The sequence below is a fragment of the Pleurodeles waltl genome, chromosome 4_1 (genome assembly GCF_031143425.1).
Source record: "Pleurodeles waltl isolate 20211129_DDA chromosome 4_1, aPleWal1.hap1.20221129, whole genome shotgun sequence".
NCBI classification, from domain to species: Eukaryota; Metazoa; Chordata; class Amphibia; order Caudata; family Salamandridae; genus Pleurodeles; species Pleurodeles waltl.
The window spans coordinates 887453038-887473515 of NC_090442.1; the positions used below are offsets into that span (position 1 = coordinate 887453038).

At 42.3% G+C, this 20478-nt stretch overlaps 1 protein-coding gene across 1 annotated transcript in view; it reads right to left on the bottom strand.

Moving 5' to 3' along the window:
- RELN (reelin) overlaps positions 1-20478 on the bottom strand; it is a 1304886-nt gene that overhangs the window by 485574 nt on the left and 798834 nt on the right. The window contains exon 20 of the mRNA XM_069229640.1: positions 18057-18293. Coding sequence (XP_069085741.1) covers positions 18057-18293 — 237 coding nt within the window. The remainder of the gene's footprint in view (positions 1-18056; positions 18294-20478) is intronic.

The following is a 20478-nucleotide window of genomic DNA, read 5'->3' on the forward strand; positions in this document are numbered from 1 at the left end:
GGCAGTCTGGCAGTACCAGGGTCTGTGCTACAGACCACTGGGATCATGGAATTGTACCAACAATGCCAGGATGGCATAGAGGGGGCAATTCCATGATCATAGACATGTTACATGGCCATATTCGGAGTTACCATGGTGAAGCTACATATAGGTAGTGACCTATATGTAGTGCACGCGTGTAATGGTGTCCCCGCACTCACAAAGTTCAGTGAATTGGCTCTGAACAATGTGGGGGCACCTTGGCTAGTGCCAGGGTGCCCTCACACTAAGTAACTTTGCACCTAACCTTTACCAGGTAAAGGTTAGACATATAGGTGACTTATAAGTTACTTAAGTGCAGTGTAAAATGGCTGTGAAATAACGTGGACGTTATTTCACTCAGGCTGCAGTGGCAGGCCTGTGTAAGAATTGTCAGAGCTCCCTATGGGTGGCAAAAGAAATGCTGCAGCCCATAGGGATCTCCTGGAACCCCAATACCCTGGGTACCTCAGTACCATATACTAGGGAATTATAAGGGTGTTCCAGTAAGCCAATGTAAATTGGAAAAAATGGTCACTAGCCTGTTAGTGACAATTTAAAAGTAATGAGAGAGCATAACCACTGAGGTTCTGGTTAGCAGAGCCTCAGTGAGACAGTTAGGCACCACACAGGGAACATATACATGCACACCTATGAGCACTGGGGCCCTGTGTGACAGGGTCCCAGTGACACATACATATAGGCCACAAACCTATGAGCACTGGGGTCCTGACCAGCAGGATCCCAGTGACACATAACAACCATACTGAAAACATAGTGTTTTCACTATGAGCACTGAGGCCTGGCTATCAGGATCCCAGTGAGACAGTGAAAACAGTGACAAACATCCTGACATACACTCACAAACAGGCCAAAAGTGGGGGTAACAAGGCTAGAAAGAGGCTACCTTCTCACAGAGACACACATACTTTACTGCAAGCTCCCCATTTATACCCAAATCACAAAGACACTATCAAGAATGCTAAATGATAACTGAAACATCTACAACTACTAAACTCCTCTAGTCTATAAACAGCATTCAAATAACCTGCCTACCAACTCTAAAAGTTTGCCTTAATATTCAACTAACCCAAATACTACCACTAGAAACTAACACCGGGCTCCATTGAGAAGCACTGCAGCACCTCAACAGGGGTATTAAAAGCTATATAAATTCACAGCATAATACAATAGTACAGAATCTCTGAGTGGAAAATCCCTTAGTAAAAAATAGGACTGACAGACATTGAGGCTGCTGAAACTCCTCCTCCTCTTCCCCACGCTTCAATGGACATACAAAATCCCAAAACCTTCACAACACTTCTATAATTTGTGCACCTTTCTGTAATCAGACTGCTCAGCTACAGCCCCAGGTTAAGAGACTAGAGTCTTCTCTGAGTACTGCTTTCTCTGGTCTCTTTAACAGTGTTCTTGAGAACACTAATTTCTGACTGTGCTGACCTTAACCTATCAGATAGTGACTGATCTTAAGTAATGTTCCACGCAGTTCTCCAACCTCACTAGAGGGCCGCCCTAACTTACTTAAGCACACATCAGTTGAACTTCATCACATTATAGTTTTATTAACCTGTTAAAAATGCATCTGCTCACAATCTTAATGTTCATTATTTGCCCTTGCTAATTAATATATTCTTGTACTATCAAAAGTAAAGAATTAATTAAGTAAATGTGCTCACTTGCTAACTCCTCCCTCACTGTCAGGAATATTAACACAGTGTTTCTTACCTGTTGACCTCATAAGTTAGAACTCATTAAATGAGCCAATAAAGGTAGATGGGGCACAATGTACAGTAGGGATAGCTCTTTAAATAATATATCCTTCCGTACTACCATGCCTTCCCAGAATATTTCCAGATGTGTTGTATCCCTTGGTATGTCTGTCCAGTCTTACCATGTAATACACTTGAAAAAAATGTATTGGCTCCGGTCTGTCTCATTTGTAAAAACTTAAGCTCAACCCTGGATAGCTTTGGCTTTGAGCAACAAGGCTTAAACAAAGGAACTAGTGTAAAGAATTTAGCACAACCAAAACAATTAAATAAGAAAACCATACAATACGAAACAAATCTGAAACCAATTTATAAAGCTAGATTATATTTATATGAATGTCTAGAGACCAAGTTCAGCAAAATTCACCAAAGCGTTCCGGAGATACAGATGTTTAAAGAAAATATAAAGCACACTTTAACTGCAAAGAAGCATTGGTAACTGTAAAGTTTTAAACTTTTGAAAAGTTTGTGAGAGTTGTGTTTGACTACTCTGCCCTGATTTGGGAAACCAGCTCTGACAAGATGGAGGTCAGAGGGGCCTATAAGGAGAGTCTGAACAGTTGCCTGGCTACTAAAGCATGTTCCAGTCCAGTTCCAAACTTTACAGCATGACCACCGTAAACTTCAGTGAAGTGGACCTGATGCTTCAGATGCAGGAGATGGAAGATGCTCAAGGATGCTCTGAGGTCAACAGGGGTGCCTTTGCAGTTACTCCTTGGTCCACGTGTCAGGTAGAGCGACTTTGGCCACAGAGGTTGAGGTCCCTCGAATTCCTCCCTGTAACGTTTCCTAAAGCCACAAGCATAGCCCTCTCTTTACTAGCCCAAGGTGTGGCAGGTGCAGTCCAGCAGATGGTGCAGCCTCTCTTTGCCAGGTTCAGGGGGTCAGCAGAGGAGTCATTCTTTGGTCCTCGTTCCAGTCCTAATGTAATATGAGATTCAGGGTGCCAGGGGTGCCATAATAATGCCCGGAAAGTGCCCTGGGTGGATGATACAGTCACTAGCCAATGGGCTACCAGGTCCCCTTTCCCATGGTGGCAACTTTCTGGCTATGTGTGGCGTCTAGCAATCCCAGAGAGCACTATTTTGTCCCCTCTCAAGATGTCTAAACCCTTCCTTGGATGTTAGGAGCTTGGTAGCTCACCTTTGAGGTGGGCTACACGTAAATGGGAAAACCAGTTTGGGCACTGGCCTCCCCTCTTTGTCTCCACCACCAGCCTGCCTACCTGAGCAGGAGGACAGCCCTTCTGGAGGGTAATCGCAATTTGCCAATGAAAGGCAGTTTCATTGTTGAAGCACGCCTTTTGGGCCAACACAGTGAGTAGCTTCTTGTGAAGGGGAGGTAACACATTACCCCGTAGCAGGGTACTATTGTTGATAAGCCTGGGAGTCATTCAGACTACTCCTCAGGAGGGCAGAACACTGTCTGGTGGGCAGTGACCTCGTGAGGCCCCTGGCCAAAGTGGGGAACCAAGTGGCAACATTTTAATGCTTGCATTTCCTTAATACTGACAGTAAATTTGACTTGGGCATCAAGACAGTTTTAATGCCATGGTTAATTTGATACTTACAGTACCCCTCTAAGTAAATCCATTGAAAAGTTAGCTGAGTTGAGGGGTCAGCTGGTAATCCTGTGTTAGCCAATGAGGCTACTAACTCCCACAGCAAAATGACAATTTAGAAGTACTGCTGTTAAAACATCTATAAAAGATACATGTATTGCTTAATAACACACAGCTTCTGCCTTAGGGCTCAGTAGGCCTTCCTTAGGGGAGACTTACATTATTGTTGAGGGAAGTGGGGGCTTTGCCATTAGTTTGAATGGCAAAGTCGAACTACCAGTGTTACTACTGCCTTTCGAGTCTGCAGTGGCAGGCTGGGAGCCATGTTGTACCTTTTCACACACAATCTGTGCTGCAGCCCTGGGTGTACACTCTGCCTTACATGCCCTGGGTACCATGGGTACCATCTACTAGGGACATATAGGTAAGTCAGTCTCTGCCAATTGAGGGTATCTAATTCAACATACATTTTGTAAGGGGATAGAACACTGACTCTAAGGTCTAGTTTAGCTGGCCTCAGTGCCCTCTCAGAGTTGATAACCCAGCAGCAGCATTCCAGAAATGTGGGGAGTGAACATCCAAAAAGAGGCATTGCTTTACATTGTTGATTATATTTGTTTCTCAAGAAATTCTTCAAGAAATTCTTTGCCAGTAATTGCAAGGATATGGGTGTTTCTCCAAGTGTGGTATTTCTAATGCTGCTACCAATTCTTGTTGAACTTTGAACTTCAACGTCTAACAGTAAGGACACTTTCCTCCTAAAAATTGGGAACTCAAATTGGATGTGTCCATATAGCCATACTGCAAGCTGCATTCGATATACATTTTTTGTTTTTACTATTGTGATATATAAATATATGCATCACTAAATCTATTTAAAGCACTGGAGCTGCAGAGGTTAGTTCCGCTCTAGAATGTTTATCACAATACAATAGCCTGACGTTCTGAAGGTAGTTAATCCCCTAATATTGATGAGTTAATGTTGCCTTTGATTACTTACTGTCCAGAGATATGTAAAGTGTCATATAGGAGAAGAATCCATGCAAGGCCCACAAAAGGGTGATACACAGCATGTGTGTCCTTAACCAATGCCCTTTCCCCTGGTGTCCTCTGGTGTGGTTATATTAGTTTTCCCAGAGAACACGGTGTGTGGCATGGTGTAGATAGGACTTCTGATATCCTGCAGAGGAATCATGCATATGATCTTCATTCACTCACTCACTCACACATTGGGTTATTTTCTCACAAAATGAGTGGACTGGTATGCAGAGAAGTGTGCACACCTCTGAACCATTAAGGGGCATAGGCAAACTCGGTCAAATGAAAAGCTGTACTGGTAAGAAAATGTAAAGATGAGGAAGAGCTAGTCAGCATGTTATTCAGACACTATCCGCTAGCTCAATCACAATTGAAGACTACATCCCAGAAAGGCCCGGCTTGGTAAACATCAGTCATAATTCAGTACAGTCTCTCTAATACGTTGGTCAGGTTCATGAAGACTCAGCTCAGAAGAGTTGCTTCTGATCATCAGATGATAGGCCTGCTGCAGAGTCAGTCACAATTGAAGCATGCACCTCTAGAAGGTAGAGTTCATATAAAGCTCTTTTCTAGTAATGCTTTTGCAACTGAAAGGCTTGTGGGGCTGCAGCAGACAGTTATAAGGCAGGCCTGTGCACAAGAATGTATGCCAGATTTTGAGCAAAAGTGAGAAAGCCCTGATAAAATGAGAATTAGGAACAACAAGAAACAAAGTAACACCTGATTGCTCTATCAACATATACCAACAACAGATGAGTGAGGTGCTGAAGACACTGGCTTAATTTTTATATTACCAATGGTAACTTTTAATTTAAAAAGGCAGAAAATCACTGGCAGTGATCAGGACTGGGCACATTTCCAGCTGAGAGATCCACAACAAGCGCCCAAGGAAAATATCTCAGGAAGTAAGCTCAAGTGGGGAACCACTGGCAATCGCCTTTTCTAACACAAACCGCCAATGCCAATTGTCTCTGCTATGGTTCCCAGATATTGGCAAATTTGTGGGGGAAACACTGCCCTTCATACGCTACTTACTTGGATGTTATACACACAGTAGGATAGAAGAAATTCCCTATTGCCGTGCAATGTGTCTTTGGTATTCCACATAAATATTGTATGAAAAATATTGTATGGCCATAATATAGTAGTCAAAATATCATGACTACAAAAATATTGTGGACCAAAAACCAACATTAAATATGCTGTTTTTTTATTATTTTACTATAATACGAACATTTAAAATACTATTTACTTTAATATTGTTTTATTATGGGTTTTTATGGTAGGGAGGTTTCATTTAATTCTATATGTTTTTATTTTATCCTATATGTTATTGTAAAATGTATCTTTTAAATATGATACACAAATTTTTTGAGGGCGGAGTTTGAGTACATGGGGAGAATGGATGTGTAGTGTTTTTTAAAGGTATAATTAACTAGCTTGAATTAAATGTTAATTATGTTACACATTTAAATAGGTAATTATTTTTTATACTATGTATTTTTTAAATTATGTACTACATTTTAATTTTTGATTGCGTGGTCTGTTTGATTTATTAGGGAATTCAGAGGGTAGTTATTTTTTAAAGTAATATATTAATACATTTCAATTTAATGTGTTATTTATTTTATTGTTTTTCACTTTAATTTGTTTATATATGTAATTATATTTTTAATTATGTATCATATTTTAATTTTGGGTTGCAGAGATTATAGAGGGATAGGGTGGATCGTTTTTTTAGTGTTAACTGACATACTTGACTAATATATTATTGATACAAATATTTTAATTGAAATTAAATGTGTATGTCATTAATATTGGTCATACATTTTTAAAGTCAGTTTTGTAATTTTTAAATTGTTTGTGGAGTACATTGGAGAAATGGTTGAGCAGGTTTTAAACAAATGAATAATTTTACAGAAGCTAAACATTTTAATATGCAACATTCTAGAAAGTTAACATTTTCTTTTGGGTGATTTATCTGCAAGTTTGAGGGATCATTCTTATTTAAACAAAGTTTAACTGTTTTATTGTATAAATCTTTATTGGTTTTTAAGTAAGAACAGCAATAAAACTGATAAACATTTTATGACTAGAGGTGTGCATTTGCAATATCGCAGACAATGAAAGCTTCTTGCAAACTCGTCCAATTAGTTGAAGGAGAGGGAGAGCTATGTGAAAGAACTGAATAGAGGGATGAGATGGTTCTGCAGGGCAGGGGAAAACATTTTGTAGAAATCAGGTGTAAGGTCATCAAGGCCCAGCGATTTCCCAGATGGAAGTAGTTGCTTTGCGAAGTTCTGCAATGTCAATGGGGACTTCTAAGCCTTCCCTGTGGTATACGTCCATGGGTGTCCACTTTCTAAGAAAATAATGCATGTCAAGGTGGTTTTCTGCCCCCTGTTCATACAGGGCTTCATAAAAGAATGAAACATGTCTCACTTTTTGGATTTCCTCTTTGTCCACCCATCACTAGGTGTGCTGGTTTGCAGAATGAGCATTTTGGTTCTATGGAGTCTGATCTTGTATGTAAGAAGTGAGCCAACCTTATCCCGCTTGTTGTACAAATGATGCAATTGGCTCTGTGTGCCTCACACCATGGTTAGCTTACGTTGCGTGGATTTGGAGGGACTTTGTCAATATGTTATAGAGCTTTGATTGCAGAGGGAAGTGTTTTCTCTGTGATTTGGGCCACTCACACCCTGTCATTTTCTCTAGTGGGTATTACACCCCATATAGATGCTTTGAAAGCTTCCCATAGCATGTGTGGCGATGTCTCCCAGTTGGCATTGAGGGTAAAGTATTCGGTTACAGCAGTGTGTATGGCCTATGGCTGACCTGTTTTCTGGGTCCCTCAGAACCTGGGGATTAAGATATCAGGGTTTGGGGGCACTGCAGAGGAAAAGACCATCCCTCCATGTAGGAACAGATGTGCATGGTTTGATATTGAGATATCTGACATGATCGCCAACTCGAGTGTGGAGAGAAGGGAAGGATAGATGAATACATAATCGATGAGTGATAAGGTGGACTACACATGGGAGAAAAAGGAGTAGTCTTTCTTATCTGGGTGAAGGTGTCGCCAGCCATCAAGCAGTCTTAGTCCCTCCATTTTCTTTGAGGGGTGGTGGTGGACATTGCTCCTGTGCCTTGGTACACATTAGTATTTCTATCTCGCTCCGCCCCATGCCAAGATGAAGTTGCCCCCCATCGTAATGTGTTACTCACTGAGTTTAAATAGCTGGCCAGGAGTGTGTATAGATATGCGTCTTGCAAGGCTGGTGGGTTTGGTTTTTTTCCTGGGCAGGACTAATTTGAGGTAGCTGTATCTCCTGCTGTTCTAGAAGGGGTATGTCAAGTATTGATTAGAGAGAGTATTTAGGTAGAGTATGAGTTTCTGGTCCTGTTTGAGGAAGTGAGTTTCTTGTAAGACAAGGATATCAGCATCTTGCTGAACAAGGTAGCACCATATCTGGTGTTGCTTATTAGGTGAGTTGAGGTCCCATATGTTTAGTGAGAGGAGTTTGAGTGTAGATGATGGTATCCCTGATTGTGATGCAGTTGTGTTCTAGGCAAGGCGGATAGCAACCGTGTGACTGGTAAGTGGAGTTGATCCCAAAACCTGTGCATGCACCTACGATACCTGTACCCGGGCGGTGGGAGGAGATGGGAGGGATGTAAAAAACAAATAACTGTAAAGGGTCACTCAAGCCATTTCAACAATTAGTAGCAATCAATAACACGGATACGATCTTCAGTTTTCACCAGAGGTGCGAGCGACCCTCAAATGTGTAGCATGTGGGTTTGATATGTTCTTACTGGGTAGCAGCCAGGTGTCAAGTACAGTATCCGGGGGGGGGGAGATATGGTAGAAAACAGGTGGTAAGAGTTCCAGTGATGGCGTTCACCCACTCTCCCTCGGCTGACTTGATCTGGCCCCTTTGGAGGGGTGTAAAGCCACAGAGCCCTCAGTCCTCCGGGATGGTACCCTCAGTCTGTGATGTGACAGCGACTGTCACTGATTCCTCCTTCATTTTGAGGGTGAGATGATATCTGCTTTGGTTGCAGCTGACTTTTTGTCTCTGAGTTGATGGCTTCTTGCACTTGTGCATACCGTTTGCCATTCAGGGCAAAGGCCCAGTCGCATCTCGGATTGTTCCTACCAGGTTGAGCAATGCCTGTGTCTTGTGGTAGGCCCAGCAGGGTTCTTGCCTCCATGAGTGAGCAGAGGACTATGCATTTCTGACCACTGAAAGATTATGCTGAAAGGCTGACCCTTTTGGTACTTGATGTGCTTCTGATTAAGAGTCTGTAATGGGTCACAACTCCCTACGGCGTTGCAATGTGGAGGCTGAGAAGTCTTGAAATAGGTGGATAGTGTGGCCTCAGAAGATTAGCTCTGATTTCTGTACAGCTACATGCATGCTGTCCTCCTGGTCATCAAAGAAGTGCACCCTTGTGGGGATGTCCAAGACGCATAGGATCTAGTGAAGCTTATGAGGATTTGGCGAGCCTGTTCAAGTCTCGGTGCTGGCAACTCTGGTTTGTCTCTAATCGCCTGAAGAAAGTCTCTAGGAAAACTCATGATGTCCGTTCCCTCTGCGCCTTGAGGACACATATATTATTGTGCCTGCTGCTTTTCTCAAGGTCTTCTTGTTTTATTACAGCTCTACATTCTGTACTTCCAAAGTTTGCATTCTTTGCCATAGAAGGTCCTGGTCCTCAGTTCTGGAGTCCAATGTGCGTTCTAAGTCGTCTATAATTTGACCCACTTCACTCACTCCTCTCCTCAGTTCCTATAGGCAGGATTTAAGGTCTGATCAAAGCAGTCAAATTTCTGAGCACATTTCTGTCAGGAATAAGTCCACATATCCTTGTGCGATTGGAGTACTGATAGGGTCTTTGTTCTGTGAGGGTGGGGCCCAGTGGTTTAGCCATCCCTCTCCTGCATGGTGCCACATTTCTACCACTGAGCTTTTTTGTGTTGTTTCCCCTTAATCATGGTGTAAGGCTAAGGATGGGGAGACTCTGAGAGAAGGTTTGATGATGGTACGAAGGGGTCAGAACTTGGACTGCGGGAGAGATGTCAATCTATGCCTCTACTATGCTGTAAATGTGGTGAGCACCTACCAGGATATGACGTGGGGCATCGAGGTCTGTGATCAAGGGAAGCTGTATCAAGGATTTTAGATTCAACCATGCCACGAACAACATGAGTAGCGTGGCTCGGGTATTTAGTACTGAAATGCAAAATAAACCTCATGTTGTCCATACAGTAGTGGTGTTGGTGTGCAGGCCTCATGTCTGGGCCCTCTTTTCTCTCTGTCCATGCTTCCAGGATGTCTTCCTGTTCACATGGACTCTGTGTATGGGGGGTCAGAAGTCCACATAGCTTTGTAGGCATTATTTTCCTCGGGCCTTTGGTCTTGCCCCATTCTAGGCTGATGGTCTGCAGGTGCTGTGATTTTGGTAGAGCGACCTCGGAAAGACAGGGGTCTGCTGCTGCTCCCCTGTTTGTGGTGCTGGTGGAGCTCGGTCTGGGACTGCGATGTACAATCTGAGGGTGTTGAGGTTAGGATGATGCCTTCTGTCTAGGGGGCCTCTCTTGTTCCCACCACTCTGTCATCAACCAGGTCCCCAAGGTGGTGCAAGGCTCCCTCCTGTTTGCCATCCCCAAGGTTGCTGGTCGACCCAGAGGGGGACAGGGTGTTTAAGATGGCAGCTAGGATTGAGCTGCTGCAGAGAGTGCACCGGTTAGAATTCTGTTCTGGCATCACAGTGGGGAGCAGCACCTGCTATCCTGTTTCAGCTCTGTCACCGATGATGGTGAGGTCTACGAGCATGATGTGCAAATGATTTTCTGCAGCTGGTGGTTAAAACCTGGAATTCTCAAGCAGCTAAGATGGCCGTCGTGGATCAGTGGCTATAGCTGTGGCAAGGGCACTAAGGAAGGGGCAGTCCACTGTATTCTCAGTTTTCCATGTCTTCGTGTGCAGTGGTGGCAGGCTGCACAAGGGAGCTTCAGCCTCCAAACTGGGGTGCATTTGTGCAGATTTAGACCAAAGAGGAGCAGAGAGAAGCAGAACTCTATCAGTTGCGTCTATCTCCATGCTCAGCTTGGCCACACCTTCTTTACTATTTAACAATTCTATTTTTACTATTTTTGAAAAACATATTTGTTTTTCCCAATTTTCAGATACTATAGAGATTTTTCTGTGTCTTAGTTTTTTAAATTTAATTTTAAAATAGTTTTTAAGTACTCATAATATTTGGGTTTAGTAAATCTGACCCTTAAAATATATTCATTTGCCCAATGTCTGTTAGACTGGAATTAGAATAGTATGTTGGATCTCTCCAATGTATGCACTTCCACCAAAATGTGTGGGTTAGGAAGCAGAAAAGTAAATATGACCCCCATGTAAGCACTTTCCCCAATGTATCCTAAACTGGAGTTAGAATATTAAATCTGACCTCCCCAACTATACACTTTCCCCAGTGATTGTTAGACCGGAGTCAGAATAGTAAATCTGACTTCCCTGCCCTCATGTTTGCACTTTCCCCAGCATTTGCAAGGCTGGAGTTAGAATTGTAAATCTACACTCCCATCCCCAATTCATGCACTTTACCCAATGTATGTATCGTAAACAGACCTCAACTAGTAAATCTAACACTCTCAAGATATGCACTTTCCCCAGAGTTTGTTGATCTGGAGTTAGAATAGTAAATCCCCAAACCACTAATGTATTCACTTTCTCCAATGTTCGTTAAACTGGAGTTAGAATGGTAAATCTGACCCTCCTGTCCCAATGTATGCATTTTACCAATTATTTTTAGATTGGAGTTAGAATAATAAATTAAGGTTTTCACCCACAAATTCTTCACCATTATTCAAAAGTACCAAAGAAGCAAAATAACTCTTCTTAAGAATCTGGTGAGGGAACGATCTATTCCTATTCCTGGGAGAGTACATCATATACTACTGAAAGAGTTCTAAGCTTAAATGGAAGTTACTATTGGGAGCCAGGAGCAGCACAACATAATATGTATCTGATACTGAAAAAAGGAAAACAACGAAAAAAAGATCGAGTAGAAGAAGACACTAGAATTAAATGGCCCAATATCCTCGGAATTACAGTCTATCAGACAATGGGATAGTTGGGCAGTTCCAATAGGGGAGGTATTAAATCTTTATGAGCTAAATAATTGCTGCAGAACAGTCATTTAGCACATATAGATGTAACAGATTCATATGATGCAGTAATTTTAGGTTGTAACACACCTTTAATCTCCAGCTACAAAATATGTTCGCATAATGTAGTCCTCTTAGTTTATTTCATACAACATGTTTTCTCCACTTCTCTCTGCTTTAGACAATGGATTTCTGGCCCTAGGTTCCTAGTCAAATAATAATTCATAATAAAGTTGTTATGTAGTACTGTAATTGGGCCTTATTTAATTTCAATGTGTTTCTAAACTGACAGCCAATGCATTGAAGGTGGAGGTATAAGATATATTAAAATGTTTTGCTGTCTTCATAATATGTTGTTCAATTTGTGGTTGTTCTTGTTCAAAAAGTACAGATATGAAGGGAAAGGAGCAGATGTGTGCAATTGGAACTCCTACATTATGCTCATTTAATGGTGTATAGCTTCATCTGTGACACTGCAAACTGACCAGCTGTGACCCGGAGTGAGGGCACCCGACAGCAGAGCTTGTTAGGGGAGGATTGAGCACTGCAGTATCATTCCACAACAGTGATGAGGCTGACCCCAGAGCCAGGGCCTCAAGTTAGTTAAGTCCCTGGTACAGAAAGTGATGGAAGAGACGGGAAACAACACTCCAGTTTCTAGTTACTTAGCACAGGGCAGACCTTGAAGTGGGTAATTAACTCCAGAAAGGGAAAGGAGGTAAGACGTGGGTCACTCAAGTGGTCTGGGGCCCTGCTAGAACATTGCTTGTACACGATCAACCAGATAAAGAGGGATTGGTTTTGGCATGGGTGAACGATTTTGTGAATGACAATGGCCTGTGTGGCCCAGTGGAACAGCACTAACTGTAACCCAAAAGAGATTAAAAGCAGGGAAAGGAGCCTGATGTACTTGCATGCCCCCGTGAAACTAGGCCTGATGGCGTCTGTAGAAGATACCACTGGCAGGCCATACACACAACATACGTTCAAGACCACAAACAGAATGCCCACGCACAAGTCCTCTTGGTTCAAGATAAATCTGGGCATATCATACGCCACAGAGCATTCTAGGGAAACTAATGGTGTGCCTTCCCTTTAATTAGGCACTGGACACGCTAACATATCTGGAGATACAGAATACTGTAAAGTAGAACACACAATGGGTGCAAACAATCCCATCTCCTTGAAGAGTTACAGAAGAACTACTCACAGTGACACATGAAGGGTCTATCCAGGCTCAGATGGCTGGCTGTTGTCAAAATGTCCTGTTTCATTTTTTTATACTCTATTGTTCTTGAGGCCTACAACCTTTCACAAGCAATTCAAGAAAACTTTCAAAATCCTGGACTTTCTTTGCACCTGTCATTGATATCCCAGTTGTTGGTTAATCATGGCTTTTTCCTGCCAAAGACGTGACACCCTTTGCTATGTTGCCTTTTTGACAAGGAGGGTATATGATCATTTGAGAAGCTATAAGCAATCTTAGGGATGCCTGAAGACAAGAGATTTCAATACTAACATTGACATTGGCTAACTCAACTGTCAGTCAAACCGCTCGTTACTAGAAACCTTACCAATTCTGAAAAATGAATCCTAATGAAAAGTAATGACAGGTGACTCAAATTATATAAACCAGGTTTCCCCAACAAGTAGCTTGAGAGTCTGTGATACCTCTCCAGCTACCTAGTAGTAGCTCCCCTCTGCGCAGTACAGCCTCATAAACAACTTTTGTTAGTTTGAATTAATATATGTACCAACATTGAAAAGAATGTATCCCAGAGATAAATGTGTGTATTTTCAGAACTCATAAGCAGATGTTTGGAGAAAAATGTTAGAATTTCCAAAATATATTTAAAACTGATATTTGAGCGATAAATCATGCAGCGGGAGGGAGACTTATTACTGATGTTACCACATCGCATCCAGGGGCACTACACCTGAGGCAGACATATATTATCCACAGTGGGGCATTACACATTGACACAGTCTGTTTTATATTACAGCTGGCAACCATGCCTGATGAACTGAGGTGATCACTGCCCGTAATTTTGCATTTGGTGCCAATTATCGTAATCTTGCCTGAAGTGGTCATTATTACAATAGTAATAATATTAGCAGTGTAGGGTGATTTTCATTGCATGGAAGTACCTATAATTACTGAAATGGTTGGAGACCCCTGACGTAAACTGTTGTTAGCCACTTCAAAACAGGCACAATCTTGGCAGAAAATATGGAAAGTGGAGCTTGAGAGGCTAATCTCTGAGGAAAACAGGTACGTATATGTTTGCCTGGTCACATAACACTGCCAGAAAAACATGCCATGCTAAAAGTCATGCTATACTAGTGCTATAGACCAATAAATCTTCACAGATGTAATGTACATAGGTCAGATGAGTGCATATTGGTCCAAAGGTTCTGGACACTATCAATCAATTCGATGCTTAGCACTACTATACATTGAGTCCCAATCTACACCCTATTGGATTCCCCTAAAGAGCAGGCCTTTCCCCTCCACTCCCACAGGGGCACACAGATCTCATTAGCAATGTGTGCAGTGATGCAAACTATGACAGTTCAAAGGGGGTAGACTAGGCCTCTTGAAGTGGAGGAGTGGAGGTACATGCAATAGGATTTGTTCGGTATGGAGTATATCGCTAGACTTTGATGGGAAGCTAGACTTAGCATCCTTCCTACAGTTCCTGTCAGTTGAGTTTAGAGAACTGAAATGCCCCAAGTATCTGAAAATAATGGAAATCATGACTGGTCACCCAATACAATACAATTCAAATTGATAATGTCTAGCTATTAGAAACTGAGTTTCTGGATGACAGAGGTATGCACCCCTTCCAAGCAGGAACCACAAGCCTAGTCAGGTTAAGTCAGATACACACCATAAATTAACTTGTGTTTACCCTCTGGTAGCTTAGCACAAAGCAGGTAAGCTTAACTTAAGAGGCAATGTGTAAAGTATTTGTGCAGTACTTCAAACAGTAAAACAGTGAAAAAACACCAAACCTGCTTAGAAATATAGCGTTTAATTGTAAGAGTAAAACAAGACCAAAACAACAAAAATACAATAAGTAGAAGTCGAGATATGAATTTTTAAAGATTGAACTGAAAGGTAGTGCTTAAAAGCTTAAAGCACCAACCGAGGCCATCTAGTCGAACTAGACTGGATGAAATCTGAAGTTCAGGCTGACCGCGATGGAGTGTGGGTCGGATACAGTTCCAGATAATTCCCGCTGAAGTTTTACCTTCTCAAAGTTGAGCCAAGAGTCCTGTTCGTGAGCAAGAATTTTGCCAGGAGCAAGGAGAGGATCACTGGAGGTGGTCAGAGGTCATGGACAGGCAGACTGGAGTCTTGCTGTCATGAGCGACAATGCTTGCTGTGCAAAGAGATGATAGCCTGATTGCAGGAGCCGCAAAACCACTTTCAGTGACCCAGGACTGGAGGACCACCTCTTCGGGCTCAGGAGCTGGTTGAAAATGGGTCCAGGAGCTGTAGCAGTTATGTTGTAAGTCTTTTTTGTCCCTTCTGAACAACAGAATGCTACAGGCCCACTAGTAGCATTTAATTTACAGGCCATGGGCACATGTAGTGCACTTTACTAGGGACTTATAAATATATTAAATACGCTTATTATGTATGAAAGAATGTTACCATGTTTAGAGGAGAGAGCACATGCACTTCAGCACTGATTAGCAGTGGTAAAGTCCTCAGACTCCTAAAGCCACCAGAAACAATGTCAGAGAAGGAGGAAGGCAAAAAAGTTAGGGTTGACCCTTTAGAGATGGTCATTTTCCAACACTAGTCAACCTTGGGGGTTAGGATGGGAGGCTGAATGTTTGAATCTGCCAGACTACTGACAAGGGTGGGAGGAATAGGGTAGTTGTTAGGCATTGAGTGAGGGGTGACTGTTGTTGGGATATGTGAGCTTTTACTTCCCATGGAGAACACAGGGACACTCAAGTGTTTTATAAGCTGTAGATTGTTCTTGAGGGTGCTTGCCTCTTACTGTGTTCTGCAATTGAAATGCAGTAAGCGATTTGATCAAAAGTAGAGGCGTGTAGGCACACTGTTAAAGATACGTGTTCATTACCGTGTCTTTGTTAAAGGTATCTATTATGGAATATTTTGCTGTGTGTGCCTTTTAAATTCACCACTTTTAAAGCAAACTACATCTTATGACCTCTTTTAATGACTCGTCTTTGAGGGCACCCTTAACTTTGCTAATGCATTTTGTTCAGCAACCAAACACAATTCATAAGTCACCCAACTATTACTAACCACTTGCCCAAACAAAAGCGTACTTGCATGCATATTTTGCCAGATGATTGAGAATTGAAAAGGGTAAAGTTGTGTTGTTTAATGGGAGATCAAATGAAAAAGCTGAAAGTCTTATTAGCTGTTCAGTAAAGCTGCTGGGAACCAAAGGGGAGGGATCATCGGAAACACCTCTATCATGAAATGAGGAACATACCGTGGGATTGACATTGTCAGGATCCAGCCACTGAAAGATGCACATGGGTACAGCACAGCTTCACTTAGGCATACCAGTTGCAAACTCGCTGTGCACAGATGTGCCAGCACCTTATTATAGGGTCATTTTGCAAGGTCTGTGTAACACACCACTGATTATAATTGGACTTTGCCACAACTAAAAGTTAAGAAAATCAACAAGAAACAGCGGAGAGGATAACTTGGGAAAACAAACTTCCCAACCAAAAGACATATCAAGGAGCATCAGGTAAATAGCTTGAATCCCAAAGAATACCTCATGCCCAAATAAACTGTCCTAAACAAACATTCACAGTTTTTTGTTTTTCCTAAAGTGCCGAAAAAGTTTGATTTCACATCGGAACACTTTGTAACATTGAAAAGAACAGTACAGTGTTCGGACATGGTTGTAGAGTGTACAGTGGTAGACAGGTGCATTCAAAACAACAGTGGTGTAACAAAACTTAAGGGGATGCCTCTGCTAAGTACCTGGAGGGGGGTCCCCCCTCCGGACTTACTTAGGAACTCTCAGGCCCGGGTAACTGTGCTGAGGGGGCCCCCTGGAGCTCGGGCCCCATCACACCTTGGGGGCTGTGGGGACATTTGTTACACCACTGAGATACATCCACCAAAAAAGTCTGATTTTGAATTCAAGACCATAGAGGAGGCATGAGTTGGAGTTCAATGCCATCGTCTAGTATTTGATCCCCATAGAGATCAGAGGTTGTTGCGGCAGTGTAACTGAGTTCTAAGAGATAAGTATTAATGGAGAGGGAGATGGGCAGATAATGGGAAACGGTTGACCATGAGAAAAAAGAGAAGATGTCAAAGTAGAGAGGGAGAGGTGGGCAGAAAAAGAAGCCAGAGGGGACAGACACTTATTAAGCTGTACAATACGCCTGGAGCACTGAATAGACTGTTCATATAGATATTTCAAAAGCAGTTGCTCCTTCAGCCCATTTTATGACACAGCAAAGCTCTACTGTACTTCCTTTAAGGATGTTATTTCATATTCTGTGTGAGAACCCTGAGAAGGAGTGTATTACAGGAGTTTTTTTTTTGTCCACATCTGGTCATTGCAAAGGAAAGTGAATTGGAACACTGGAGTTTCTGTAGCTACCTGAGGTTTTGAGTTTATATCACAGATGATAGAGTGGGATGGGCACACGCTAATTACTTTGCTAACAACCAGATCACAGCAGTCTTCTTAACACACATCAGGGATGCTTAATAACTTCTGATGCACTCCCATCCTCTGCTTGTACTGCATGTGTGCCACCCATTGATGCTTCAGCATGGATCAAGGATATGCTTTAGTGTCATCCATGTCCCTCCATACTCCTGCAATAGCTTTTAGTGTAATTTATTTTATGTCAGAAATACACAGATCTCTCAGTGCTTTCATACGACCAGTGCTAAATTTGTCCGCAGTCGGTGCAATTAAACACTGGTGCACCAAATATCAAGGCTGGTTCTTTAATCCTTCACCAGACACTCCCTGCTCCTTTATCTCACTCTTGCAGGTTCCGGATTTCTCCCTTTGTGACGGTTTTGCTCTGTAAATATCTGGTGCTGGTCACCCAAAATATATGCTGGCACCCCCCACAGGCAACCACCGGCTCAAATTAAGCAATGCATATGACCTGTACTGTTCCTTGGAAATACAGGACAATCCTAGTTCCGCCCTTCTTGCTTTCATTGACAAAGTATGCCCCAGATGTGTAAATATGGTACAACCAGATTTTTTTCATATGCCCAAAATATGTGATAGATCAAGAGAACCCTTTTTGTCCCCATGTACTTCTTCATGGCCCGTCATACGCACAGAAATCCTTCTGCATTTCTATTGGCCAGGCCTATGGATGTGCCCCTATTCGCATGCACAAACTCAAGTGCATTATTGGCTTGCATGCACTGGGGCACTTATTTGGTACATCATTGTTCATACGCTCAGGGTCTTACCACAGCGTCCAGTCGTGGCCACAGTAGGGTTGCACGTTTCCCAGGTAGAACCCCAAAGACTGGGTGACCTCCACTAGGTTGGTGAAATCGAGGCTAATGCTGTTGAAAAGCACCGAAGTCATGATGATCTCATCGATCGCCCACACGTCCTGGCCTTGGCCCGAATGGTACGGCTGCCACCATCGGAACTGAATTCCAAATTGTTTCGCGTCCTCTGGCAAGTTCACCGATATTATTCTGAAAGGAAAACACAAGAACTTTAGAAAAAGTGAGTATGCAAAATGGTTACTTTGGGTACAGCAAATCTAAGATAGAAAACGTATGACTGGGTTTCGACAGGGTGAGGATTTCATTCAGCTTCCTTTTTTTTCAAATCAGACATAGTACACCATGCAGTATTGAACAAGTGTTTGAATTTCTCTACTCTTGTTTGGAAAATACTCTTGAAAATATTTCAGTTATGAGTTTTCTGTTGAGTGTACATTTCATCTCTTTGGAAGACAACAGGTTCGAAAATTGCCCATCTGAACAATTTAAACATCTTGGGTGAAATTCCATTTTGCTTAATTGCAATTCGTTTTTAGAGGATCCAGTTGCATGGTGTGGGGATCTGGACAGTTGGCAGTATGTGTGCAGCAGAAAAAAACAAAATGCAATTCACAGGTTTAAAAAAATACCAACTAGAATTTTATTCACAGCTGCTTTTTATATTTCCAAAAAGACACGTGCTGTAAAATTGCTCCAGTAAAAACAATTTGGCACTAGACAATTGAAATTTCTACTAAATCAATATTTTCTTTTTAAAATATGATATTACAAATCATGGACTAAGTTCACAAAGTGCCAGTGCGCTCGATGGGAAAATGATCTGAGGTCAAGGGATGGAGTGCTGGGGTATTAGGTTTGTCGTGGCGGAGACGCCAGCAGCCTTTGCCCCGGAATACGTCAGATTTACATTTCGTTCCCATTGGACATCATGGGCAAAAGCAGCGGAGGGCACACATTGACTGCTAGGGCCGAATTTCATCGACTACTATAGTAGGGGAGCAATTTCCAATTGCCATGTCAAGATTGTGTACATTGCACCCGCACAATAGTGTTTTTACGTTTTTTAACGAAATTCGAACTGAGTGACTGGTTTCAATTGCAATTTTTGAAAGTCAGGCTGTGCAAATGACGGTGCAAATTTGTAACGGCATCGATGGAATCTATCACGGAAATATTGTGCAAAACTGTACGGGAAACAGTTCTCTAATGTAATCGGGAATGTTGGTGAACGATTACACTGCCGTGTATTCTATTTAATCCGGACACAAAGTTATATAAATCAACAGCACATCCTTCTCACACCAGGCATAGCAGCTAAAGACGTGTAACTCGGATACAAAGGGCTCCGCGGGCCCTCAAACTGGGCGCCTGCATGCCAGAAGTATAAACAGTTTAAAAGAAATTGACAAATTTGATCACCAGAAAACACGCTTAGTTCTCAAAACTAAAGGTTACATTTAATTTGAAGGTACTTGGAGTTTTGAAATGAAGCAGTATTCAAGAGGCATCATCAGAATTGGGCAGTAATGTCTGAGGCGCTCATAAAGTGTTGAACCACCCTGCATCTTTTCAACTATTTGGACAGTAACATATTTTCATATTAGAGCATGCCGGCAAAGCACCACTGTGCCTGACCACGAAATCATGACCTCCCAATTAACAGCAAGGCGTTTTTTCCCAGTTTAAGAGCAATGGTGCTGTCTGTGTGCAGGAAAGATTGTTTTGAATTAAGAAACTTGAAATTACTCCAGATCCTGGCAATTTTGCTGTGCTGCAGAGGTGGTTTGCCCTGGGTCTGACCTACAGGTGGGTGGAACTTGCAAACTTTCACCCGCAGAATTCTGCTGAGGTACATAAAAACTGAAATTCCGCTGAGTTCTGCGAGTGGGTGGAAATCGGCATGTTATGCTAATTTTTAGCACCAGGAGCCTGTTCCACACTGAAAAAAACAGAACAAACGTCATCATGCTGTACACCAAAGGGCACACCTGCTTGAATTGATTTTACTGCAGCTTGTGTAGGCTGTCTACTTGAGCGGCAGCTTTCCCAATGCGAATGGCCAAAACCACCCATGCTGGAAAAATCTCACAAGGTGCCCTCCAAGTGCCTGCAAGTTGTACCAGAGGACCTCAATTCGAGGCTATCATTGGTAAGTTGCATGTGAGAAAAAACTCTACCACACAGCAGTTGGAGGAATTTGACTGGAACTCCACATAAAACCTCTGTAAACTCCACCTGGGGGGCAGAATATATCGTCCACCCTTGTCTGAACAATTCTGCATCAATCTTAAACAGAATTTTCACTAACTGACTTTCTTGGATAACAAGAAATCCCATTCAACCCATAATGGGTGTTGTTTATTGCACCTGATAA